We start from the raw sequence: 23315 nt of genomic DNA, 5'->3' as shown, positions 1-23315 counted from the left end.
GTTCATAAGCCAGCAGCAAATTCTCCTTCGGGTTCAAACACTCTTGAAACCTTGACAACTTCCGCTCTAGCAGTTCCGGCTCCTCGAGCCTATACGGCAACTCCAGATCAGCACCCGCTTTTAACACAGCCATCTCCCTCTGGTGGTTAAACGGTACAATAAAGAAAAAACAGCTAACACAAACCACCAAATGGATTAACTTCACTGCAATTTCAAGAATAAAAGTAAAAGTATATGTCCACATGCAAGTGAAGATAATAGCTGCGTGATGTTCAGTCTCAATCAAAAAGCAACTGGCTCCTTATTCCATACAACGATAATAACACCAACTCAGCACGGCTTCTGCATAAACAGGTTTGTGCTAGCACAGTTAGTAAGCGCTTTCACCTCCACGGCTTTATCAAACTACAAAGTGCATAGTCAGTTAAAAACATTTAAATACAATGAAATCAAACCCTATAGGTTCATGTTAAAACAATTAAAAAGTGACATCATTAGGGGAGGGTACACCTTATCTAATAAAGCCCTTACTCTAAAATACATACTTTTATGGTCTAAAAATCCTCTTCTTCTTAAGGGCAGGTTTCACTTGCACTTTATCATTAATGCCAGGTGTTTTATCAGCTCTAAGCCTAATAATCCATTTAAGCTCACCTATCTAATAGACACGTGTCTATATCCCCACCTCTGATACTAGTCTTTATTTGTTGCAATACACTGAAAACAAAATCATGCTCTGCTCCCATTAACTTAATGTGCTTGGCTAAGGCATTGCTATCAGATCCTGTCCTAACTGCATATATATGCTCACGAATACGTTCCCTGAGCTGTCTACAGGTCTTTCCTCTTATTCCTGGATATACCAAATTCAAGATGTTGACTTTGCAGCAGCTTCTGCCCATGCTGGGCAAGAACACTTGGCTTGTGACTTTAGACCTAAAAGAGGCATACTTGCATGTCCCAATCGGACAAATATGCAGAAGATACCTCAGATTCAAGGCTGGCTCAATGCATTACCAATTCTGTTCACTGCCCTTTGGTTTATCTACTGCAGCCAGTGTCTTTACAAAGTGCCTGGCACCAGTAATTGCTTTCTGCAGACAAAGAGGAATACAAATATATCCATACTTGGACGACTGTCTAATTCAAGCAGAGAATAAGGACATTCTTCTGCAGCATCTGGCGTTTGTGAAAAGACTTCTAACATGCCTAGGGTACGCAATCAATGAAAAGAAATCAAAACTAGTACCCTCTCAAGAGATAATATTCCTGGGTGCAAGCTTAAATACAACTGCCCAGATGGCTTATCTCACGCCAGACAAGCAAAGGCAACTGACTACCTATTTCAAAATGCTGGTCACAAAGGCCCAGTTATCTGCAAGAAAAATTCTGCAGGCTTTGGGCTTCATGGCATCCTGCATCCTGCTAATTCCATATGCAAGAGTGCATATGAGGAAACTTCAGTGGTACCTAAAAAGTGTTTGGACTCAACATTGCCACAGCCTGGAAACTATGATTACTCTCATTCCCTGCCTGCAACAGGAGTTTCGATGGTGGGCAAAGGCTTGTCACCAAAACAAGTGACAGCCATTCACATTACCCCCAGCCAGTCAATCACTAACAACGGATACATCAGATTATGCCTGGGGGGCCCACATGGCAGGAAGATGCATTCAGGGCACATGGACCTCAAACCAAATGCATCTACATATCAATCAAAAAGAGATGCTAGCAATTCAAAATGCCCTGACAGCCTTTAAGGACCTACTTCATCCAGGGCAACTACTGATAAAGACAGACAACACCATGGTCATGTGGTATATAAACAAGCAGGGGGGCACTCATTCTTACCCCCCTTTGCAGGCAAGCCATGACTTTGTGGGACACAGCATTAACTTACCAAGTACACCTGCAGGCACAATTCCTGCCAGGAAGGAAAAATACTCTGGCAGACGACCTAAGCAGAAACCTCATGGATCGCCACGAGTGGCACCTGAATCCACAAGTCTTCAGCATAACACGGAAATGAGGTTGCCCGGACATAGATCTATTTTCCTCCCCTCACAACTACCAACTAAAAAGATTCTGCACAAGGATTTATCACAGATAAGCATGGAAAGTGGATGCCCTATCTTTCAGCTGGAAAATCCCATCAGTATACGCATTTCCCCCTCTGCCTCTCCTCCCCAAGGCACTCCTAAAGGTCAGACAGGAGAAGCCAAGGATAATACTAATTGCCCCAGACTGGCCCCGCCAGTACTGGTATCCAATACTAAGGAGCTTGTCTCAATGCCCATCTTGGACTTTACCTCAGATACCTCATCTACTGTCCCAGCAAAACAATCAGATCCTGCACCGCCAACTCAGGACTTTAAACCTGGCAGCATGGCAGATAATGTAGTCATACAAAACGCACCTCTCAGTAAAGCTCTGATGGATGTCATTTTGGAGGCCAGAAGACCTAGTACTAGAAAATCTTATGCTGGAAAAATGGAAGAGATTTTGTGCTTGGAACCAGGCACAAGGAACTGATACAGCTGTGCCAAATATTCCTCAGATTTTGCAATACTTAACTGAGATGCTGGACAAAGGTCTGTCTCTTTCATCTATTTAAATTCATGTCTCTGCCATTTCGGCTCATTACAATACAGAGCCACCAATCTTTTCTCATCCCTTACTGAAACAGTATCTCAGAGGAGCCAAAACCTTAAGGCCTCCAAGAAGATCACCAATGCCTGCACGAGACCTCAACTGTGTCTTGGAAAAACTCACCCTGCCACCTTTTGAGCCAGCTGCTGTGGCTGATATAAAGTTTTTATCTTGGAAAACAGCTCTGCTCCTAGCAATAACTTCTGCAAGACGAGTTTCAGAGCTTCAGGCACTCATGGCTGTGGAACCTTTTATCATCTTTTATCCAGACAGGGTCTCTCTGAGGACAAACCCAACATTATGCCTAAGGTGGTGTCCAGTGTGGCTCTTAACCAAACTATTCATCTGCCAACTTTTTATCCAAATCCACAGAACAAGGGGGAGAGAATTCTGCTTTCTTTGGACGTACACAGACAGCTTAGATTCTACTTGGACAGAACCAAAGTTTTCTGAAAGACAGAGCAATTACTATTGGCATATGCTGCAGGATCACAAGGAAAGGTCATCTCAAAGCAGACTATTTCAAAGTGGATAGGCCACTGCATTCGTTTCTGCTACTTACACCATAGCAAGCCAGTGCCTAAGGGCATTAGGCCACATTCAACCAGAGCTGCCTTTCTCAGGGTAGTACCAACCAAGGATGTTTTAGAGGCTGCTTCTTGGAGTTCAGGGCACACCTTTACCAAGCACTATCATCTGCCACTCTACTCTAAATCCAGGGCAGGCTTTGCCACTGCAGTTCTGCAGGGCCTCATAGCCACTCCTAATGCTGTTTAGCTCTAGCCTCCCATCCATAGCTTTGGGACTCTACCCAAATATAATGACTGCAACAGTGAAACACGAAAAACATAGTACAGTTGTGTACACTTACCATAAATGTAGATGTTTGAGTGTATTCACTGTTGCAGTCCAGGTTACCCACCCGCCATCCCCCTTTCTTCTGATGGAACCTATCTTTCCTTCTCTGATTTATGCAACCTATGTGGTGTATTTGCTTGTAGATGAAGGTAAATTTTATATTTGTGCATGTATTTATATGTATACAAATTTTGGCTACCCTTTTAGGGGGCACCTGGCATCTGGGGCAAGAAATACTAAAGAAAATGGCGTTGGCCGCATCTTTTATACCCCTGACAACCTGACGTCCTGGAAGGGGCGACAGTGGCCGACCCAGGACTTTGGAATTCAGGCCAACTGAGGGCACTCTGCCAGCAGGATTACCCAAATGTAATGACTGCAACAGTGAATACACTCTAACATCTACATTTATGGTAAGTGTACAAAACTGTACTATCTTGATTCTAGGAGTCACGCTTCCTTTGGCACATTGATGTTTCAAAATACTGACCTTTAGCTCTTGCCTTTGGCTGCTGCTTCTTATGAGCTTTAATTGCAATTGCTTGGGGTTCCTCTCCGAAGTTAGCCAGTGCAGTAATCTTAGAAAGTCAGATGCAATAGATATGTAGTCAGTATACTAGCTGACCTACGTAGATACTTTCTGCATTGGACACTTATTGCCCTTCTGTTGTCCCCTGTATCTTAGGTTCATAGATTAGTACTAAGCTAACTGCCCTTGTGAGCCATTTTAAGCCTAGCCAGTTATCCCTTGTGAGACTCAAACCCTGCACCTTGTATTTGTAAGGCAAACACCTTAACCATTAGGCCACCCTCCCAACCTTAACAGAGTATACATCCATCAGCTGCGGTTAACTTTTCTTTGAAGCTGGCATGTATACAGTTAATGAGGTTTAGTAAATGGTTGTTGAAGTGAGTGGCGAGAGGCTAGACATCCTTTATTAGATTGATAACATGGTGGAATGGCATGCATTTGTAATGGGGATTTGCACCCTGGTTGTAGAAATGTGTGTAGTAGAAATTTTGTTCAGCTGTGGGTATCAGAATTGGAAAATATCTCCCAGTGGCTGACATCTGCACTCACAGATGTGAGTGGTTGCAGTACCTTACCATAGGGGATGGCATGCTCCTAGAGATATTCAGTGAAAGCTACAGTGCAAATGTGGCTTGACAGAGCCAATGAAATGTGCAGACCCATCTGCTGCATGGCATGCATTTTTTCCAATTAGTACCAGTATTGCATCAAACTGGACTGCATTCTTCCCCCAAGTATAGGCAGGTAGTCCCATCCTGCATTGCCTGGCCCTGGCTATGGCAGCGCCCAAGCTAATAGTCCGTCACCTGGGTCATAGCCAGGATTTCGACTGTCTTCATCAAGGAGTTGAGCAACATCCCTGTAGTTTAATTGAGCATTTGCAACAGTTTCTTCTTAATGAATCAACAGTAAAATTGTAGTTGGCAGTTTTGGTTGAAGGGATGTTAGAGAATGAGTTGGATACAGTTTTGTTTTTCTGCTACACAAAGATAAAAATGTAAAATAAAGCTTGCCAGCATTTGGACAGTCAGTATGTACAGTAAAAACAATGCTTCTACATTACAACAGCAGACCTCTTGAGTTTCCTTGTTATGTATTGAGTTATTATTTGCTGTTTCTTTCATTCTAAGGTAGTTCTTTCGTAATATAACACCAGCTGGTATCTGCTTTTGTTGAACTTGTTTTTTGAACAGCTGTGTCATAAATTGCACTGGTACTAGACTGGCAACAGCAGGAATCTTTCCTATACATAATATGCAATGATATTTGTAACAAATTTTGTTTGCTTTAGGAAAATCTTCACTCTCTCACAAAAGAAGCTCACAGTCTTATTCATAAAGATTTGCCCTTTGAACCATTGGAAGTGGATGCAAGCTTGGCTTTAGAAATGTTTCAGCACTGCAGGTATGCTGTTAACATCTTTGGACAGTATTAAATGAAACCTGAAATAACATTGGATTTTGAATGTTTAACAGTACATACATATTAGGTTTCAAAGTGTATTTCATCTGGTTGCACAAACTCTTTTCTGGCAGGTAATACTCCTGTCCTCTTGTCTTTTCCTCTGATACCAAATTCAGTCTGCTCTGATCTCTTATTTGTACATTGCTTGTAAGTTAGTCCTGATCCCTCTTAATGCTTCCCTCTGAGACATACCTCTCAACCTCTTATTGCAAGAAATATGGACAAAGTCATAATGGAGGGGCAAAGGCCCAAAAATAGGGACATATTTTAAATATTGCTTTTATAAACTTAGAAAGTTGTTAAAATAAGATTTGTGTTGGCATGCATTTTCTAAAGAATATGAAGTGTGAAACTCAAATGTGTATCATTATTTAGTGGCTTTAATCCCCAATGATTTGCCATAAAACCATACATTTTATGAGGATCAGACCAACAATATGAGACAAAAATCTAGACATTCTTTGAAAATCTGGACAGTTGAGTGGTATGCTCTGAAATCATTAATTTTCAAGGTTATATGCATTTTTCTATGAAATGCTTCCTTAGCTGCCCACTGAACCTGTTTACTTGATCTCATTCTTGAGTTAAAGGACAACAATGGGATATTAAAGCAGATTGCTCAACCTGCTGTCTCATTTAGTCCCTGTTCATTGATGTAGCCTCGAAAAATCACCTATGCAGCTTTAAAAAAGTAATCCACTCAACTGCTTTCCCTGTTAGGCTTCCTACCTTTCTGTACTGTTTTACTTTCACTTTGAAAACCAAGTTGAAAAACCTCTAGCTGGCTCTGAAATGATGATGTCTCATCTGCCAGAGCTCTTGGTCTAGCTACTGGGATGTTTCCTCCCCCAAGTGATGTAATCTCTGCCTGATTTGCATGCTGTATAAAGAGCCAGTAGACCTCCCACATTGTGATGTCAGAGCTGCCTTGCCCAGCCCACTCTTAACCTAGCAAAAATGTCAAACTATAATCTCACTTTTCTCTGAAGAGCCTTACTGATATGTGACAAAGTACAGGCAGAAGCACAGTAACAGCTGCAAAAACTAAGAGCAGAAATTTGCAATGACCATGCGTAGACATTAATTGCATGTTTTTACATAAGAAGCAGATGTCTGTCACAATTCATCAACAACACTATATCAGATTACAGGCAGTATGCAATACCGTAATTTACTTAAATTACCACTTAAAAAAGCATGTGGGTGCTGTCATGCAAGTCTATGAAATATTTTGTGTTTATAGTGTGCTGTCATGCAAGTCTATGAAATATTTTGTGTTTATAGTGCATCATGTGTTGGCTATTTAACCGAACAGGAAGGAAAAATAAGTGGAAGTTTGATGCTTTGCAAAACAGTGATTATTCCCAGTGCTGTGGAGCTTGGTTTTAAATTTAACAGGCGGAGTGCAACAAAAAAAATCTCCCACTGTAAGGAAGGAAAGGCTGACAGGAAAACAGTACATTAGTCTGGTCACCTGCTGTGAGCTGTCAATCACATGCAGATAATAGGTCAAATTACCCTTAGCTCTTTGACAGCTAGGGAAGGTAGGTGTGAAGGGGAGGGAAGATACCTTGAAGAACTAGATTTCAGCCTTTGCAAAAGAAATCAAGTTAGCATTTTTAAGAAGAAAGAGCAATAAAATGCACTTTTCAATTTTGTTCTGTAGCATTTGCACTGCTTGTGTTTGAAGTAGCCATTGAAAAAGGATAAAATGTTAACCAAAAGTAGGTGACTATAACACAGCAGTGAATCCCTGTAAAACCAGTGGAATAACAGGAGCTCTAGGGAAAACGTGGCAGATCTGATGCAATTTTTTGGAGGCATACACTGCATTCTGGGATACTTAGAGGCAGACTAAACAGTCAGAATTATTTCAAGATGCCAGACCCCATGTGGTCAGAGTCAGAAATGGCGTATAAATATATCTAAAAAGCTCTAAATAGTCCCAGAGTGGTATTAAAATGTAGGAAACACCAAACCATGATGAAATAAACATGTTTTTTGAGTTTGTGGGTGTTTTGCGTCTTGAAGTTATTTGACTTTATGACATCACAGTTGATCCATCTGTTTTGTAGGGTGAGTACAGCTTGAACAACCCATGGTTTCTCTACATTTTAGATTTTTTTTTCTGTTTCCTTAATCATCTTTCTTACTTTTTTTTCCTTATTTCCTTCATAAGAATGTTGGTGTTCAATTGTTATCTAGAACTGCTTTCATTAGTCAAAGTGATGCCTTATAGGGGCAAACAGTGATATAATAATCTTTCATTAAGAACCATTCCTGCATATATAATAATCTTTCATTAAGAACCATTCCCGCATATTTCTGTCCTCATTCAGTTGGTTGCAGCTATAGGATTGCCACCTCTCCATTTTTTTCCAGACTGTCCAGAAATTAAATTGATTCTCCGGTAGTCTGGAAAACACTGTACAAACTCCGGTATTCTGTTTCAAAATAGAAACAGAATACCGGAGTTTGTTACATCGACTGAGTTACTATGCTTTTTTTGCAGAAAAGCATAGTAAATTGGCTGAAAGCAAGCTTCAGGAGCAAAGTGGATGTTCCCTGTCAACTGATGTCATTGTGACATCACAAAATGGGTGGGACATGGTTGGGAATGGGCAGAGTTATGGGCGATGCAGGGGGTGTGGCCTTACTCCAGTTTTAGCCATAACGAAATGTGGCAACCCTACGCAGCGGCTGTTAAGTGAGGGTATAGTCTGTTACCACCATCCAGTTTTCTTTTTCTCTGCAGAGATGATTTATTGTTTCCAGCTGGATATAGTACCATTGCAGCATGGCTCTGAAATGAGTTGATTAGTATTGGTGCCATCTGCTTAATATTTAAATGACTGCATTTTTATGCAGCCTCCTTTTGTGTGCTTTATTAGGTGCCATACATTGTATCTTAATAAATGTATTTGAAGTACAGGTTGAACTTTTTCTTTTTACTGTAATGTTTTTAGTACTTGTTCGATACATAATCCTTATGCAATCCTACAAGTCAGACACTGAGTGAGTGAATAAATTACTGACTTTGGTACTGTGACTCTCCAAATACACCACCACCACAGCACACCACTCTGCTACTTAGACTGTTGCTCTTCACTTAACCAGCTTAATTACTAATCTATTTTCTTCAGTTTGCCATTGAGTCTTCCATATGTCACAGTCAGAAGTTTAATTGAAGTTTGATGCATGGCATTAGCCAGTTGAAAATCTTTTCTTCAAAACAGTCAATGACTTTATTCACAGAAAACAACACACACATTTACAAGTATAAAGTATCTCATACTGTCACAAAGAACAAGTAATAAAAGGAGTACATTTGAGCAAGACTTTTTAACAGAACAGGTAGTCGTTCAGAGATCCATCTACCAAGCATTTATAGTAAGTTACAAAGTAAAAAAGAAGCGACAGTCCTCAAACCCATTTCTGTAAAACTCCAAACATCTGGAAGTTTGATCATCAGTAATGTCCGTTCATGTCACTGTTGTAGTACTTATCACCTCTGGGATATCCTGCCAAGGATAACATAATGTCTGTTCAGTATACCAAAGTCTTTTATTACCTAGAAGCATTGGATGTTAGATGTATGCTCCCTTTGCAAGAGTAGAGCATAAAAGTAGATGCAAGTACGATCTCAATCCAGAACTTCATTGCCGCCAGTCCATAAGCCAGTATCATAAGTCATTCTGAATGCCCTTCACTTTGCTGGTTGTTCCAAGTGTATGTTTTCGGATAAGTATCCTGTTGGGGTTGTGATTTCTTTTTCTTTTATTTTTCACTAGGTTACATGTCATCCAACAAAGGGAAAGATCAGTGTGGGAGCCATATTCCTCATAAGAACCACCACGATAGGTGTCTATTGTGCTTAGGTGTGTCTCACGACCACACTCATGTTCCATCTGTCAGGCTTTTGTACCTAAGACTTTACGTAGCAGTCTTTCTTCCCTTTCCATTTATCTTGAGAACCAGTGTCTCAAGCTGTTGGCCCAAGGTGCCATGGCAGAAACCACCTCCCCCAAGGGACAGCTGCTGCTCAAAAAAAAGGCTAAGAAATCTAGGTCTGGTCCTGCTGCTGTCCAGCTTCCACTGGACATCTCTCTTGAAGTACATGAGACCCCAGAGGACAGTCCGGTATTAATATCAGTTTCTTCTGCTGCAACCTTCTCGCATGTTCTGTGAGGCCTTGCAAACATCTGCCACGGACACTGAGAGGGAACCACGGCTGATTATCTCCAAGGGGCTGAAAAATTTTCCTCAGATCTTTGTTAGCGAAGAGGTGCTGGGTACTTTGAGCGAATCCAGGCAGTAGTCCAAACCACTATGTTTTGTCAGGGTGGATGTCCCTTTTGAAAAAAGACAGAAGGCTAAACATGTGGAGAGAATGGCAGGACTTCACTCAAGGCTTGTTCAGTGAATTGATGGCATTGAAGCCTCCTCAGGGGATTTCAGTTTCTGCACCTTCTTGGTCCTATACCCCCAAATGAGCAGGAGGCCCTGAGTCTTTGGATGAGGATGCTGACTGTGATACTGGTTTTGTAGCCTACTCCTTTCAGTTACATTCTCCTTTACATTATGGGTTGGAGGAAGAGGAATCTGTCAATCCTGATTCTCCTTTGGAGGAGCTAGCCAATGGAGACGGTCCTGCATATGATGGAACACTTTAAGTGGGATTGCTCCCAGGTGTCTCAAGTCCAGGAAAGGTATTAAGAGATGTTACAGATGGACTCTCGTGAACCTTCTGCTGTCCCTCCTGTGCTGGCTGCTCTGTGGGATACCTTCTTGGTTGCTTCCCTGGCAGCAGTCTCTAGCTCCTAAGAAGCCTGACAGACTCTATAAGGTACAGATACCTGCAAGTTCTTCTACAAATGTCCTTCATCTGAACCAGTGATGATTTCTGTGTCTATTGATAAGCTTTCTAGGCTGCTGCTCTAAGCCCCTTCCCTTGGACAAGGACATTAGAGCTATGGAGAGGATTGGAAAGAAAGAAAATACTTCTGCTACCTTAGCCTTTATGGTTATAAATTACCAGACCTATATGACAAGATACATTTTGACTCTTCTTTTCCCAGATTGGGAAGATTGTCTCTGACATGCCTAACTCTGAAGGTAAGGCCTCGGCTCTTTCCTTACTAGGTTCTACTTCTGAAGTTGCTCGCCACTCTCTAAAGCACAACTGTGATGCAGCAGATGTCTTCTCTGGGACTGCTGTTTCTGGATCAGTGAAGAGGCACTATTCCTGGCATTGCCTTCAAGCGTGCCAGATCTTAAAGCTGAACTCCTGGACACTCCTATGGATAACTAAAACTTATTTGACACTGCTGTGGCAGAGCTGTTTAAGACCTTGCAGGATTAATATGAGGTCATGAAAGATTTGAAGCCATCTTTGTTTCTCCCATTCCCAAGTTTCATTGGAACTATCCTAGTAAGACTGCCTTATTCCATAGACTGGCTGGACAGTCTTCCAAGGATAAAAAGGGTCCTAGGTGTGTATTTTCTGAAAAACCTACTGCAACACCCAGACAACAAAAGCAGTCCTTTCCTGACAAGTCTGCAGCCATCTGACTTTCTGCCCCTCTTTCCTCTCAGCCAGGTTCCCTTGTTTCTTAGGTTTTATCTGTCTCCCCTACAGACTCGTGGTTTCTGTCCATTATCAGGCAAGGTTAATTTATTGCCTGGAAAACTCTTCCCTCAACCTCCTGCAGAACAACTCCCTTATTTTCCAGGTGTATTGCAATGTCTGTTAGACCAGGGTACCATTCAGGTGGTTCCACAGACTGAAGAGGGGTCTAGAGTTTCATTCCAAAATGTTTCTGGTCCCCAGGAAAGAGGGTGTTGGAGACCTGTCTTAGATCTTTTCTTTCTGAACACTTTTTTTCATAGTGCCATCCTTCCAAATGCTTTTTAAGACTCTTATTTCCCCTGTTGGTTCCCCAGGCCTTTCTAGTTTCCCTATTCTTAAAGGACACCTACCTTCATACTCCTATCCACATTTTTTTTCAGGAAATGTTTGCCTTCCTCCGTTTCTTCATGTAATTTTCAGTTTTATGATTTGCTCTTTGGGCTTTCAACATCCCAAAGGGGATTCACCAAATGCCTTGCTGCAGTGGTCATCTTTTGCAGGCTTTCAGATTTTCCCCTATCTGGATGACCTCTTGCTTCAGGGCCCCATCCCATACCAAGCTTGTGCAGGATCTTCATTTTACCCAGCTTCTGTTGCATAGCCTGGGTTTCACGGTCAAACTTCATAAGTTGATGTTGATTCCATCTCAGGACCACATCTTTCTAGGCTGCAGGATCTAAACTGTTCCAGTGTTGGCTTCTCTTCCTGCCAATAAAGTTCTCTCTCTTGAATTATTTTCTTTCCCTGATTCCCCTATCCTGTCTTCTGGCCAGGGAGTTTCTAAGGGCTCTGGAGTTCATGGCTTTTACCATTCCTGTGCTTCCCTGGGACAGGCTTCATATGAGTAAGTTTTAATGGCATCTCAGATCAGTGTGGCTTCAACAGTGCCACATGATAGACTATCTGGCTCTTCTGCTCCCTGTCTCGAGCTGGAACTTTACTGGTAGATTCAACAAGTGTTTCTTAGTCTGGGTGCTCCCTTCCATCCTCCTCAGCTGTACAAGGAACTCTTCACAGACACCTCAGAGCCAGGATGGGGAGCCAGTTCAGGCACCCTGAAGATTCAGGTCCTTTGGTATCCTCAACAGATGTCAAATCACATCAATATGAAGGAAATGAGGACTCTCATTCTGGCTGTTCAAACTTTCCACCCACTCTGGGTGCCAGTCCATAGTCATGTGGCACATAAGCAAGGGGGGGCACGAGGTCTTAACTTCTTTGCAGACTAGCCCTTCAAGCCTGGGAAATGGCCATCAATCTACAGATGACCCTACAGGCATTCTACATGCCTTCAGAGCACAGTATTGTAGCAGACTGTTTCAGCAGGTCCAGGATACAGCCTCACAAATGGATTCTTCACACAGATGTGTTTCTGGACATAGTTGATTGGTGGGATATTCCTCAAGTGGATCTCTTTGCCTTCCTTCTGAACAGGCAACTCCCTCAATTCTGTTCCAGACTCCAAAGGCCTTTGACTTGGAAAGTGGACACCATGTCTTTCTCTTGCAAGGGAATGTTCCTTTATGCCTTTCCTTTCCTTCCTCTTATAGCCAAGGTCCTACATAAGATCAAGAAAGGCACTCTAAAACATCTTGTTGGTGACTCCCTTTTGGCCCAGACAGCACTGTGTTCCGTGCTTATTCCATCTAGCCTAGGGCAATCATCACAAGTTACCTCACTGCATGGATGTTCTTAGACATGACAGTGCATCTCTCTTCCACCCTCACTTGTCTTATAGGGTTTTGAATCCTTTCTGATGACATGCTTAGGGTCCTGCAAGAGGCCAGGAAATCATATACTAGAAAATCATGTATGTGTAAGTGGAAGAGATTGTCTGTCTGGTGTTGGGGGTCCTCTTGGTTCTTTCCTGACTGTGTAAACTGCTACATGCTGGCTTAGCATATTTTTCAATGAAAGCTCATGTGTCAGCAATTTCTCTCTGTCTGCCACTGAATCCTCCAGTAGCTTCTAGATTTAAAGTCAAGCAATTTTTAAAAGGCGTCCTTCATATCAGACCACTAAGGAAGCCTATTCCTCCCTCTTGGGATCTTAATTTTGTCCTTGAAAAAATGGCCCAGGCTCTTTTCGAGCCTACTGCTTTTGCTTCTTTGCAACATTGCACCTAGAAATCTGTTTTTCTGATTGCTTTAACCTCCACCAGAAGAGTTTCTGAACTCCAGGCCTTTATGACTCTCTCTCTCCTCTTTTGGTTTTTCATAGAGACAGGGTGTCTCTCAGTATGAATCCTTCTTTATGCCCAAGGTGGTTAATGACCTGTTCATTAATCAGTCTGTCAAGCTTCCTTCCTTTTTCCTTTCTTCATAGTCTGCTAGTGAGGAGGTTCTTTTTACCTTGGACTTGCATAGAGAGTTCAGATATTATTTAGATAAAATGAAGGCCTTTCATAAATCTGATCAACTTTTTGTTTCTTTTCATACCTGGACATTGGGTTTGGCAGTTTCTAAGTAAATTCTCTCCCCCTGTATTTCCAAGACCATTTCTTTTATTTATACTTGTCAGGGCAAATAGTTGTCTCCTTCCATTCTGGCTCATTCTACTAGGGCAGTGGCTTCCTAGGGAGCTTTCTTCAATGGAATGGATACCAACTCCATCTGTGAAGCTGCTACTTGGTCTTCTGTTCACACATTCACAAAGCATTACAAAGTGGATGTCATTTCCAGAGCCAGGGCAGGATTTGTCAAGGCTATCCTTCATGGGTTTGTGGAGGGCTCCTCCTTACCTTTCTCTTCTCTACCTTCTCAGTAGCTTTTGTACTCTCCCACAGGTGATGAATACTGCAAAGGTGATATGGAAGCACATTGTACAATTATTTAAAATTGTACCATTACAGTGTATGTCCTTTTCACTGATGAGTATTTGTTTCCTCCCTCCTATCCCCATTTCTTTTCCTGTTTTACCATGGGTGGTGTTTTCTTTTGGGTCAAGAGGTTCTTCTCCTTCTTGCTTTCCTATTTCTAGGTGTACATGTTCTTTTTTATAGTCTGGGTCCTGGTTCTCCTGGAGCATTGCAGTTTTGGGATGAGAGCATATGTATGTCACCACTATGCCCTAGGCTTTTTGGAGAAGCATACATCTGATGTACAACACTTCTGGCTTGTGAGAGGAGCATACATCTGACATATGATGCTCCCAGGTAATGAAGGCTTTAGTATACTGGCCGGATGTTTGGTTGTCCTTGGCATATGATTCTATGGGTGATGAGTACTGCAGCAATGGAAAAAAAAAAGACATCTGCTGTAATGGTAAGATTTTACAAAACTGTATTTTACATTATCAAACTGTAATCAAAATTCAGGTAGTCCATCTTAAGTCTTCTCTCTGAGGTTCAAATTCTGTGTAGCTAATTCTGGGTCTTGGTCTTTTGCAGAGGCTGACCATCACATCAGTGCTCTGGAAATGAGGGCTGTTCTCTATACATTACATGCCTTCCAGGATGCTCTTCCCAGCTGTGCGATTTCAGTACAGATGGACAATATGTCGATTGCTTGGTATCTCAACAAGCAAGGGAGAGCACATTTTTATCCTTTTTGTCGAGAGGCCATGAGAGTTTGGCAATAGGTGATGTCATCTTTGCTGTTTCTGGTTGCAGCGCACATCATGGAGAAGTCCAACATTCTGGTTGACAGCCTGAGCAGGAACATTGTGCTCCCTCACGAGTGGTCTCTAAATCCAAAAGTAGCAGCTCTGATCTTCCGGTGCTGGTGTACACCATGTTGTGACCTGATTGCTTCTCTATCACTATTATGCCTTAGTGCCTCCTCAGGGGTAGTCACCCATAGATTCTGTGCTCTATGCATGGTCCCCAGGACTCCTGTATGCTTATCCCCTGGTTTCTCTGATTGTGAAAATTTTCCAGAAGGCAGCCTGATGCAGAGCAACACTGATCCTCATAACATCCTTCTAGCCTCATCAGGTATGGTCCCCCTTCCTATGGCCTTGGCTTTTGGTTTGTATATCCCATTCCAGATCTCATTTTTTATCCAGTGGGCCTGGTTCCTCTCAATCTACAGTCCCCTCAGTATAACAGCATGGTTTCTCCACTTCCCTTGATGGCCAGGAATCTCAAGCTTTCTCATAACATAGTACATTATCTTGTATTTGTCTCAAACACGTTCCATTAGGAAGGTATATTTCACTAAGTGGAGACGTTTTGCACTGTGGCCAGAATCTCGAGGATTTTATCACGTTTTTCTCCTTTAGAGGTCGTTTTAGATTATCTTGCCGAGTTGTTTCATTCAGGCTCTAGTTTTACTCAGTTAAGGTGCAGTTGGCAGCTAATTATAACTTTCATGTCAGCTTTCAAGATTTCCAAGGATTTTCTCAAAGGGACCTTTTTGTTGCATCCCCCAGTTTGGGCTCCAGTCACTCCATGATTTACCTTTTGTATTGTAAGTCTTTGCAGTCCCTCTCTTCGTACCTTTGGCTATGTCAGACTTGAAGTTGTTATCTTGGAAGACCTCGTTTTTGGTGGCTGTTACTTCAGAAAGTAGTGTTTTGAAGTCACAAGCTCTTGACTTCTCTCCTCCATGTTTGTTTTCCCCCACACAGATAGGGTTTCTGTCTGTATAAATCCTTTTTTACCCAGTGAAGCATCATAGAGTAATCTCAATAGCTCCATTCACCTTCCTGTGTGTTTTCCCAACAAGGATGAATACTTTCTGCAATGTTTGGACGTGCCTAGACAGTTGAGATTTTGTCATTCACTCCCTCCTGCCTGTCCCCTCTGCTCTAGCCTTTTCTTCTTGCTCTCCTGGCTGTGGTGCTCTTTATTCCTTTTCTCCTTCTGGATACATATGTTCTCCTTTGTCACTAGGGTTATTCTATTCCTCCTGGGACTTTTCCAGTTCTGAGTGTGTGCATCTGTATGTCACCTTTATGCCATACACCTTGTGCGGGGAGCATATGTCTGACTTATGGCACATGTAAGTACTGAAGGCTTTGCTATACTGGCTGGATGTTGGGGTATCCTTGGCAAGAGATCCCTTCATTTATGAATACTGCGACAGTGAAGAGAAACACATTGACTGTTATGGTAAGATTTTACACAACTGTACTTTCATAAACTAACTTGTCTCAGAAGAGTGTTGCTTCCTGTTTTCCTTGGATTATCTCACCAAACAACATAAACTGGCATTTTTTTCTAAATTAAATCTCAACCACTACCCGCTTGCCAATATAAAATGCATATTAAGGCTTGTTAACCCACATTACAGTTGAACCATGAAAAATTAAAATTAATATCCAGAATACAAGAACTGATCAGGGAATACTCCTGGCTGATTCTTTCACCATTACTTTTTTGCTTTACCCTCAATCCTTTAAGTTGTTTACTTAGTAAATTAGGCTGACTTTAGGAAAACAATACTGTCAAATGATATCATATCTGCTTTTTTTGGATGATCTAAAATGGTACAGCTAATCTGACAAAAAAAAAGCAAAAATGAAAAGTCATGAAGAAAAAGTCCAGCAATCTGTAATACATCTTGAGAGAATTCTCTCTATAAAAATTTCTTTGGAAGGTATTCCCGCCCATTCAGATAGCTTTTCAGTAATGTATTCCACACATCTAGTACCTTCTTCCCATTTAGGAATTCCAGTACCTGCTGATTTATATGTCCTCTGTGTCTGTTTATTTTTCTTCCAAGGGTTCAGTCTGTGTTTTTGAGGAACCCCTGTGTGAAATATCCTTAAATCCTCCCTTCATCTCTTGATAACTGATCTGAATGTGCAGGCAAGCTCTTTTCATGTCTTGCCCTTTATCCAAATGAGCAATATAAACAGAAGAGGTGGAATTAATCTTGTGCAATTCAGTCATAATTTATTCAAATCGAGTGTCTTCCACAAAGAGAGAGAGGGTTTAATGCCAACATTTACCTGAATGGTGAAAAATCTGAAGAGGCACTAAGTAAGCTGTTCTAGTTCCATAAGGTCTGTTTTCACAGTAACTCTGTAGGGGAAACCTGTACTACATGACCTGCTACATTCTTTAGCTGGCTCATTAGCATTTACAGGTACATGTGCATCTTATCTTGCTGTAGCCATGAGGAATGAGGACACATATACTGAGACAGCAGTAGAGTTAACACTTGGTTTATTGGGTTTTGCTCTTTCAAGACATTATAATGCATTAGTTTATTTTCTTTTTTCTTGGTTATTTACATATTTTGAAAAGCCGTAACAACACTTGACCCATATGACACACACAAGTTGCATATATATTTTTTGCTTGCATGTAAAAATACAGCATCCTACCATCACCCAGAATGATACCACAGTGCAAACAGAAAATGATTGATTTCAACAATCGGCTAAATTTCTGGTGTCATTCTAAGGGGATCCAGTAACTGTCTGCCTGGGATGACATGATTGACAGACCTTGATGTTTTGCCAGAGATGGCCTGCATCTGTCACCCCTGGGCTTCCGGATACTGGCCAAGGTTCTTGCCACCCCTATAGTGCCTTTTTTAGGCAGTGTTCCAAAGACCAAATTAGCGTCGTAACAGCTACAAACAAATGCAATCTGAGGGTCATGCTGCTCAATGCTAGAAGTCTAAATCTCTAAACGCACCCGCTTGAAGCACTCCTTAAAATGGAGAATATCGACATTTGTGCCGTAACAGAAACCTGGTTCAAGGCAGCAGAAAGCACCCCTGCACTACCAGGCTACAACTCCTTCCACATCTTTCGGCCCCAGAAGTTGGACTGAAGTGCCAAAGGTGATGTTTCCATATTCATAAAGGATGCCCACACCTCCACACTGGTAGCCCAACATAACACATCTGAGATACTTCAGGTGCAGCTAGCATTGGGTAAGACAGCGATTCAGGTCATAGCCTGCTATAGGTCCCCAACCATGTCGCAAGACTCGCACTCCACGTTCCTAAGCACCCTGGAAAATATTAGGGTCCAATCTAACACCCTCATACTGGGCAACTTCAACTACCCCTCCATTAACTGAGAAAGCTACTCCTGTACCAATACACTTGCCCAATGTTTCCTGGAATTCATTAATTCCAGTGTCTTGGACCAGCTCGTTCTTACCCCCACTAGAGGTAGCAATATCCTTGACCTGGTCATTACCAACATGGGTGACTGGTGCTCTACACCAGTGGTCAACTCCTCCCTGGTTAGATCCGACCACAAACTAATCATCTTGGATAGCTCCCCCCCCCCGCAAAGAAACCACCGTAAAAAACTTCTCCAAAGCTAACTTTGGGCTCCTAAAAACAGAGGTGGCTAACTTTACGGCACCCATGCAAATAGAGAATAGTGGAATGACCACCGAATCATACACCAATGCACTGTACAAACACGCACACAAATGCATGGATCTCGTCATACCCAATAGAACCAAGACACTCTCCTCCAAAAAAGGAAGCCAATCTGGTGTTCCCCTGCCATAGACAAACTCTACAACAGATGGAAACTGATGTAGAATAAGGTGAAGACCCAAGACTGGAAAAACTCCCTTATCAGCCTCAACAAAAAGGTGAGATCCCTCATCAAATCCTCCAAAGCTAGCTATGAAAACAGAATTGTAGCAGATAGTAAAGACAACCACAAGGACTTTTATATTTATGTAAGGAATCTCCACGGCAATACCCAGATTTGCTCTGAGCTACTGCACAGTGGTGCCTCCTGTACAGTGCCAACAGATATTGCCAATATACTGGCTGACAGATTCAGTGCCAACCCTCCCCCAGAGGACCAATCACAATACCAGTAGATTGCCAGGCACCCAGTATTACTGGTGCACAGGTTAAAACAGCACTGTCCAAGGCCAAGAATGCAGCTTCTATGGGACCTTACAATATCCCTGTGTGCCCTGTTCAATCACAGCCTCACCTCAGGCTTTGTTCCTACAGAATGGCGCACTGCTATAGTCATCCCACTCCACAAAGGAGGAGCAAATACAGACCCTGGGAACTATTGCCCCATAAGCCTGACGAGTCTGATATGCAAAGCTATGGAAAGAATCATCATGGACCTAATAAATAAGGATATAGGGAATCTCCAAACTCTGGATCCCACTCAGTTTGGTTTTGTGAAGGGTAGATCACGCCTGCTCAACTTGGTCGAATTCTGTGAGTCAGTAACCAGAGGTGTGGATGAAGGCATGGTGGTTCATACAGCCTACCTTGATCAGGCCAAGGCCTTTGATACCATTCCTCACTCAGGAATCATAGAAAAACTCACTAAGCTAGGTATCAACCCCTATATCACTAGGTCGGTTGCAAACTGGTTCACAGGTAGAACCCACAGTGTGAAAGTAGCTGACACAAAGTCAGACTGCTGACCAATCACGATTGGAGTCCCACAGGGTTCGGTCCTGGGTCCTCTCCTGTTTGGTATCTACTTCTCTGAAGTCCAGGCCAACATGCAGGGTCTCTGGCTGACAAAGTTCACAGACGATTGCAAGTTGGGAGCTATTATTAACTCATCAAGCGATGTTGACATCCTACAGAAAGGCCTCACCGACCAACAACTGGTGTCAGAACCATGTCCTTAAGCTCAATGCCAAAAAATGTGTCGTCATCCCCTTTGGGAAAAACCTGGATCTGAAGTAGTGTACTTCATTTGATCTTCAACCTGTGGGTACCGGATCCATATCGGATCCAAGCCGGCAATTTCACTAGCATCTGCTCCGAGCACCAGGCTCCTCTCCTTACCCATAATACACCTCCAATACCTACAACATAATACACCTCCAATACCTTCCATCCCCCAGATCTCATTTGCCCCAGCTAGCCATAAGCATCGTGATTCTGAGCTCTGAGTCTGTGAGTTGGGTTGTTTTGGTATTTTAGTGTTTTTTGAGTGTAGTTTTGTCAGTGTAGGTTCCCTCTCTTCCTCCCTTCGCTGGTGCATCCAGTTTTAGGCTTTTTGTGTAGTTTTAGGTAGTTAGTTAGTTTAGTGTATACTTGTCTTCCCCTCCCCCCTCAGTGTTCTGTGTGCTATCTGAGTGTGTGGTGAGTGGGTGTGTTTAGAGAAATAGTTTTTGTCTCTATATTATGTTTTAGATTTTTCTAAAAATCTTTGAGTTGGGACATGGCTGATCCTAAGCCAGTCTTAGAGGTGCACTGAGTGTGGCCACAAATTGTCACCCACTGATGGCCACACTGTTTGCGTGATGTGTTTGGGTGTAACCCATTTGAGTACTGATTGTGCTATTTGTGTAGGTTTCAACCTGTGTGCCATTAAGGGATAGACGGGCCAAGTTAGCCTTGAAAGGCCTTCTAACTGATACGGAGGAGGCTGCCTCCTCTTCTGCTTCAGTCACAGCGGTTGTTGTGGCCACCTCTCCTTCCTCTCTTGTCCTTCCTTCTCCTCCCTTCCAGGCTGGGACTCACCCTCCCACTTCTAAGCCTGCGGAAGCGGAGCACAGAAAAGGTAGAGAGAAGGAGAGAGAGCACCGGTCAGAGAAGGGAAAGAGGTCCCTGGACTTTTCAGCTCTGTCAGGAACTCTTGCCAAGAGTCAGTCTAGGCACCGTGACTCCCCTTGGCTCCGATCTCCCAGATTTTCCCCTTGAGCCGAAGGAGCCACGACCATCATCTAGGGCCTCTGTTCCTCGACCCACCAGGTTGGTGTCCGTGGTCTCATCTTGGTCCACCCGCAACCTTTCTGAGGTAGACATGGATAAAATGATGCAGAGGTTCATTCACACACAAATCCTAATGGGAATCTTGCCAACCCCCTCTCCCTCTGGAGGGGCTCGCTTCTTTTCTTCACTCCAATTTCTCCTTCTTAGATCCAACCTCTGGGACATGGATCCGAGGATGGCCTTAGTCAGGGGGTCAGCGATGACGGTACCTGTCTGCTCGACACCAGCAGGTGCCTGGAGCATGTTGAATCCAACCAGTTCGGATCTGAGTGGCTCTCGGAGCCGGAGCCTGGGTGTCTGATCCGAGGGACTGGAACTTTTTCCATTGGCTCTGACGTTGTCGGGCCAAGCCCCCCAGAGCTCCATCAACTTCGGGCCTGGCTCCGATTCTTGCTTCGGATCCAGGGAGAGCAGTTTCCTTACGGCCCAGGAAGCTCATTCTCCCTCGGCATTCGACGTGGTAGAAAGGGCTCTCTCCACTGGATCTTGGCCCTTGACTATTTCTTCGGACTTTGCTCCGACTCTCTCTGCTTTGTGTGCGAATCCCATCATTTTACCTGAGGGGACAGCCCATGCTTGAGGAGCCCCAGGTGGTTCCCCCTGAGGAACAAGTGGCTTTACGAGTTCCCCCCCGGAGAGCCCCACTGGAGACGTACCTCGCAAGCATACGTGCAAGAGGAGGCACTTGGACTCCCCCGAGTCCCTCACCGAGGAAATGGTTCATAGGTTGGTACTAGGCTATCAGCCCTAAAGCCTATACAAGCATAGCCATAACAATTCCCTGGCTATTTCTTCCCACACTATTTACTTCCCTGGACCCCTGTCTAGCAGGGCGACTGACGTGATCCCCGGGGTGAATTTCCTTTCTCCCATCCAATCATCAAGGTTCCTTTTAAAGAGGGCCAAAGAGGCACTCTGCTTGACATGTATGGGCAATCTATTCCAGAGTCTGGGGTGCCTCTGGGTCAGGAACCTATCCCTCCAGCATGTTTTGTTTATTGTGATGACAAGGTTTAGATCCCTGGAGCATGTGGCTCTGAGGGATTGGGATTTCTTTAAGTGGAGCATGTCTAACAGCTCTGGGTTTGACATGGCCTTGTATGTTAAGCAGAGATCGCCTCTGAGTAGACGATATGTGACGGAGTATAGCTGGAGTTTTTAAAGGCGGTCAGCATAGGGCATCTGCTTTAGGCCTGTGATTCTTTTAGTGAGGTATTTCTGCAGCCTTTCCAGTTGTTGCAGATGTCTTGAGAGGTACGTACCAAACGGGGTGTTGTATTCTATAATGGGTCTAATGAGGGATGAGTACAGTGGGACAATGACCTCCTTTTTTCTGGATGAAAAGCCCTTCGTGATGAGGTGTGCCACATAGAAGGATTTCCTGACTGCTGTGGCAATGTGGTTATCGAAGGTGAGACCACTGTCCACCTGTGTCTCTAAGTCTGTTATCACACTTTCGGTGTTTAGTGTACTGCCACCTATATGGTAATTCATGGGTACATCTTTCCCCAAAGGGGATAACTATACATTTCTTGGCATTGAGCTTGAGCCCATGACTCTGGCACCAAGCATCTATTTCTGTAAGGCCCTTTTGTAGAGTATCCACATCATTTGGGGATTCAATAATGGCTCCCAGTTTGCAATCATCTGCGAACTTTGTTAGCCAGAGTCCTTTATTGTTGGCCTGTACTTCAGAGAAGTAGATGCCAAACAAGAGCAGTCCCAGGACTGAACCCTGAGGTACTCCACTTGGCACTTGTCTGGAGCTGGATTTGGAGTCGTCTACTTTTACAGTGTGGGTTCTATCAGTAAGCCAGTTAGCAACCCATTGGATGACACAGGGATTAATGCCCAGCTTAGTAAGTTTATCTATGATTTCAGAGTGGGGGATGGTGCCAAAGGCCTTGGCAAGGTCTAGATAGGCTGGGTGGACCACCTTACCCTTGTCCATGGCTCTGGAGACTGATTCGAAGAAGTTAATCAGGTTCAGGAGACAAGATCGGCCCTTCACGAACCCAAACTTGGTGGGGTCCAGTGTTTGAAGGTTGCCAATGTCTTTGTTTATAAGTTCCATGATAATACTCTCCATGGCCTTGCAGATCAGGCTCGTCAGACTGATGGGACTGTAGTTTCCGGGATCCAAGGTAGATCCCCCTTGTTGAGTAGGATAACTGTAGCTCTCAGTGGGCACGAAACCTGAGGTGAGGCTATGATTAAACATGACAGTTAGGTGAGGTGCCAGTTCATATTGTAGTTCATGTAGTACACAGCCTGGGATCTCATCTGGTCCCATGGATGCTGTATTCTTAGCTTTGGAGAGTGCGTTTTTTACCTTTGTGGACATTATTACCGGAATTTGGCAATCTTCTGGTATTGAGATGGGCCATTTAGGGGGTGAGAGGGGGGTGAAGTTGGCACTGAATCGATCTGCCAGGATATTGGCAATATCCTTGGGATCAGTATATTTAATGCCATTCCATTTTAGCTCAGAGCAGATCTGAGCATTGCCATTTAGATTCTTGACATAGTTATAGAATGCCTTGTGGTTGTCTTTGGAATC

At 43.3% G+C, this 23315-nt stretch overlaps 1 protein-coding gene across 2 annotated transcripts in view; it reads left to right on the top strand.

Annotated features, from left to right (window-relative positions):
• Positions 1 to 23315, top strand: part of MRPL39 (mitochondrial ribosomal protein L39) — a 399341-nt gene that overhangs the window by 95070 nt on the left and 280956 nt on the right. For both annotated transcript variants that reach the window (XM_044071359.1, XM_044071357.1), the window contains exon 6: positions 5331 to 5443. In XM_044071359.1, coding sequence (XP_043927294.1) covers positions 5331 to 5443 — 113 coding nt within the window. The remainder of the gene's footprint in view (positions 1 to 5330; positions 5444 to 23315) is intronic.

The sequence above is a fragment of the Protopterus annectens genome, chromosome 5.part0, assembly GCF_019279795.1.
Source record: "Protopterus annectens isolate FY-2018-M chromosome 5.part0, PAN1.0, whole genome shotgun sequence".
NCBI classification, from domain to species: Eukaryota; Metazoa; Chordata; order Ceratodontiformes; family Protopteridae; genus Protopterus; species Protopterus annectens.
This window is presented reverse-complemented; position numbering and strand designations above follow the sequence as displayed.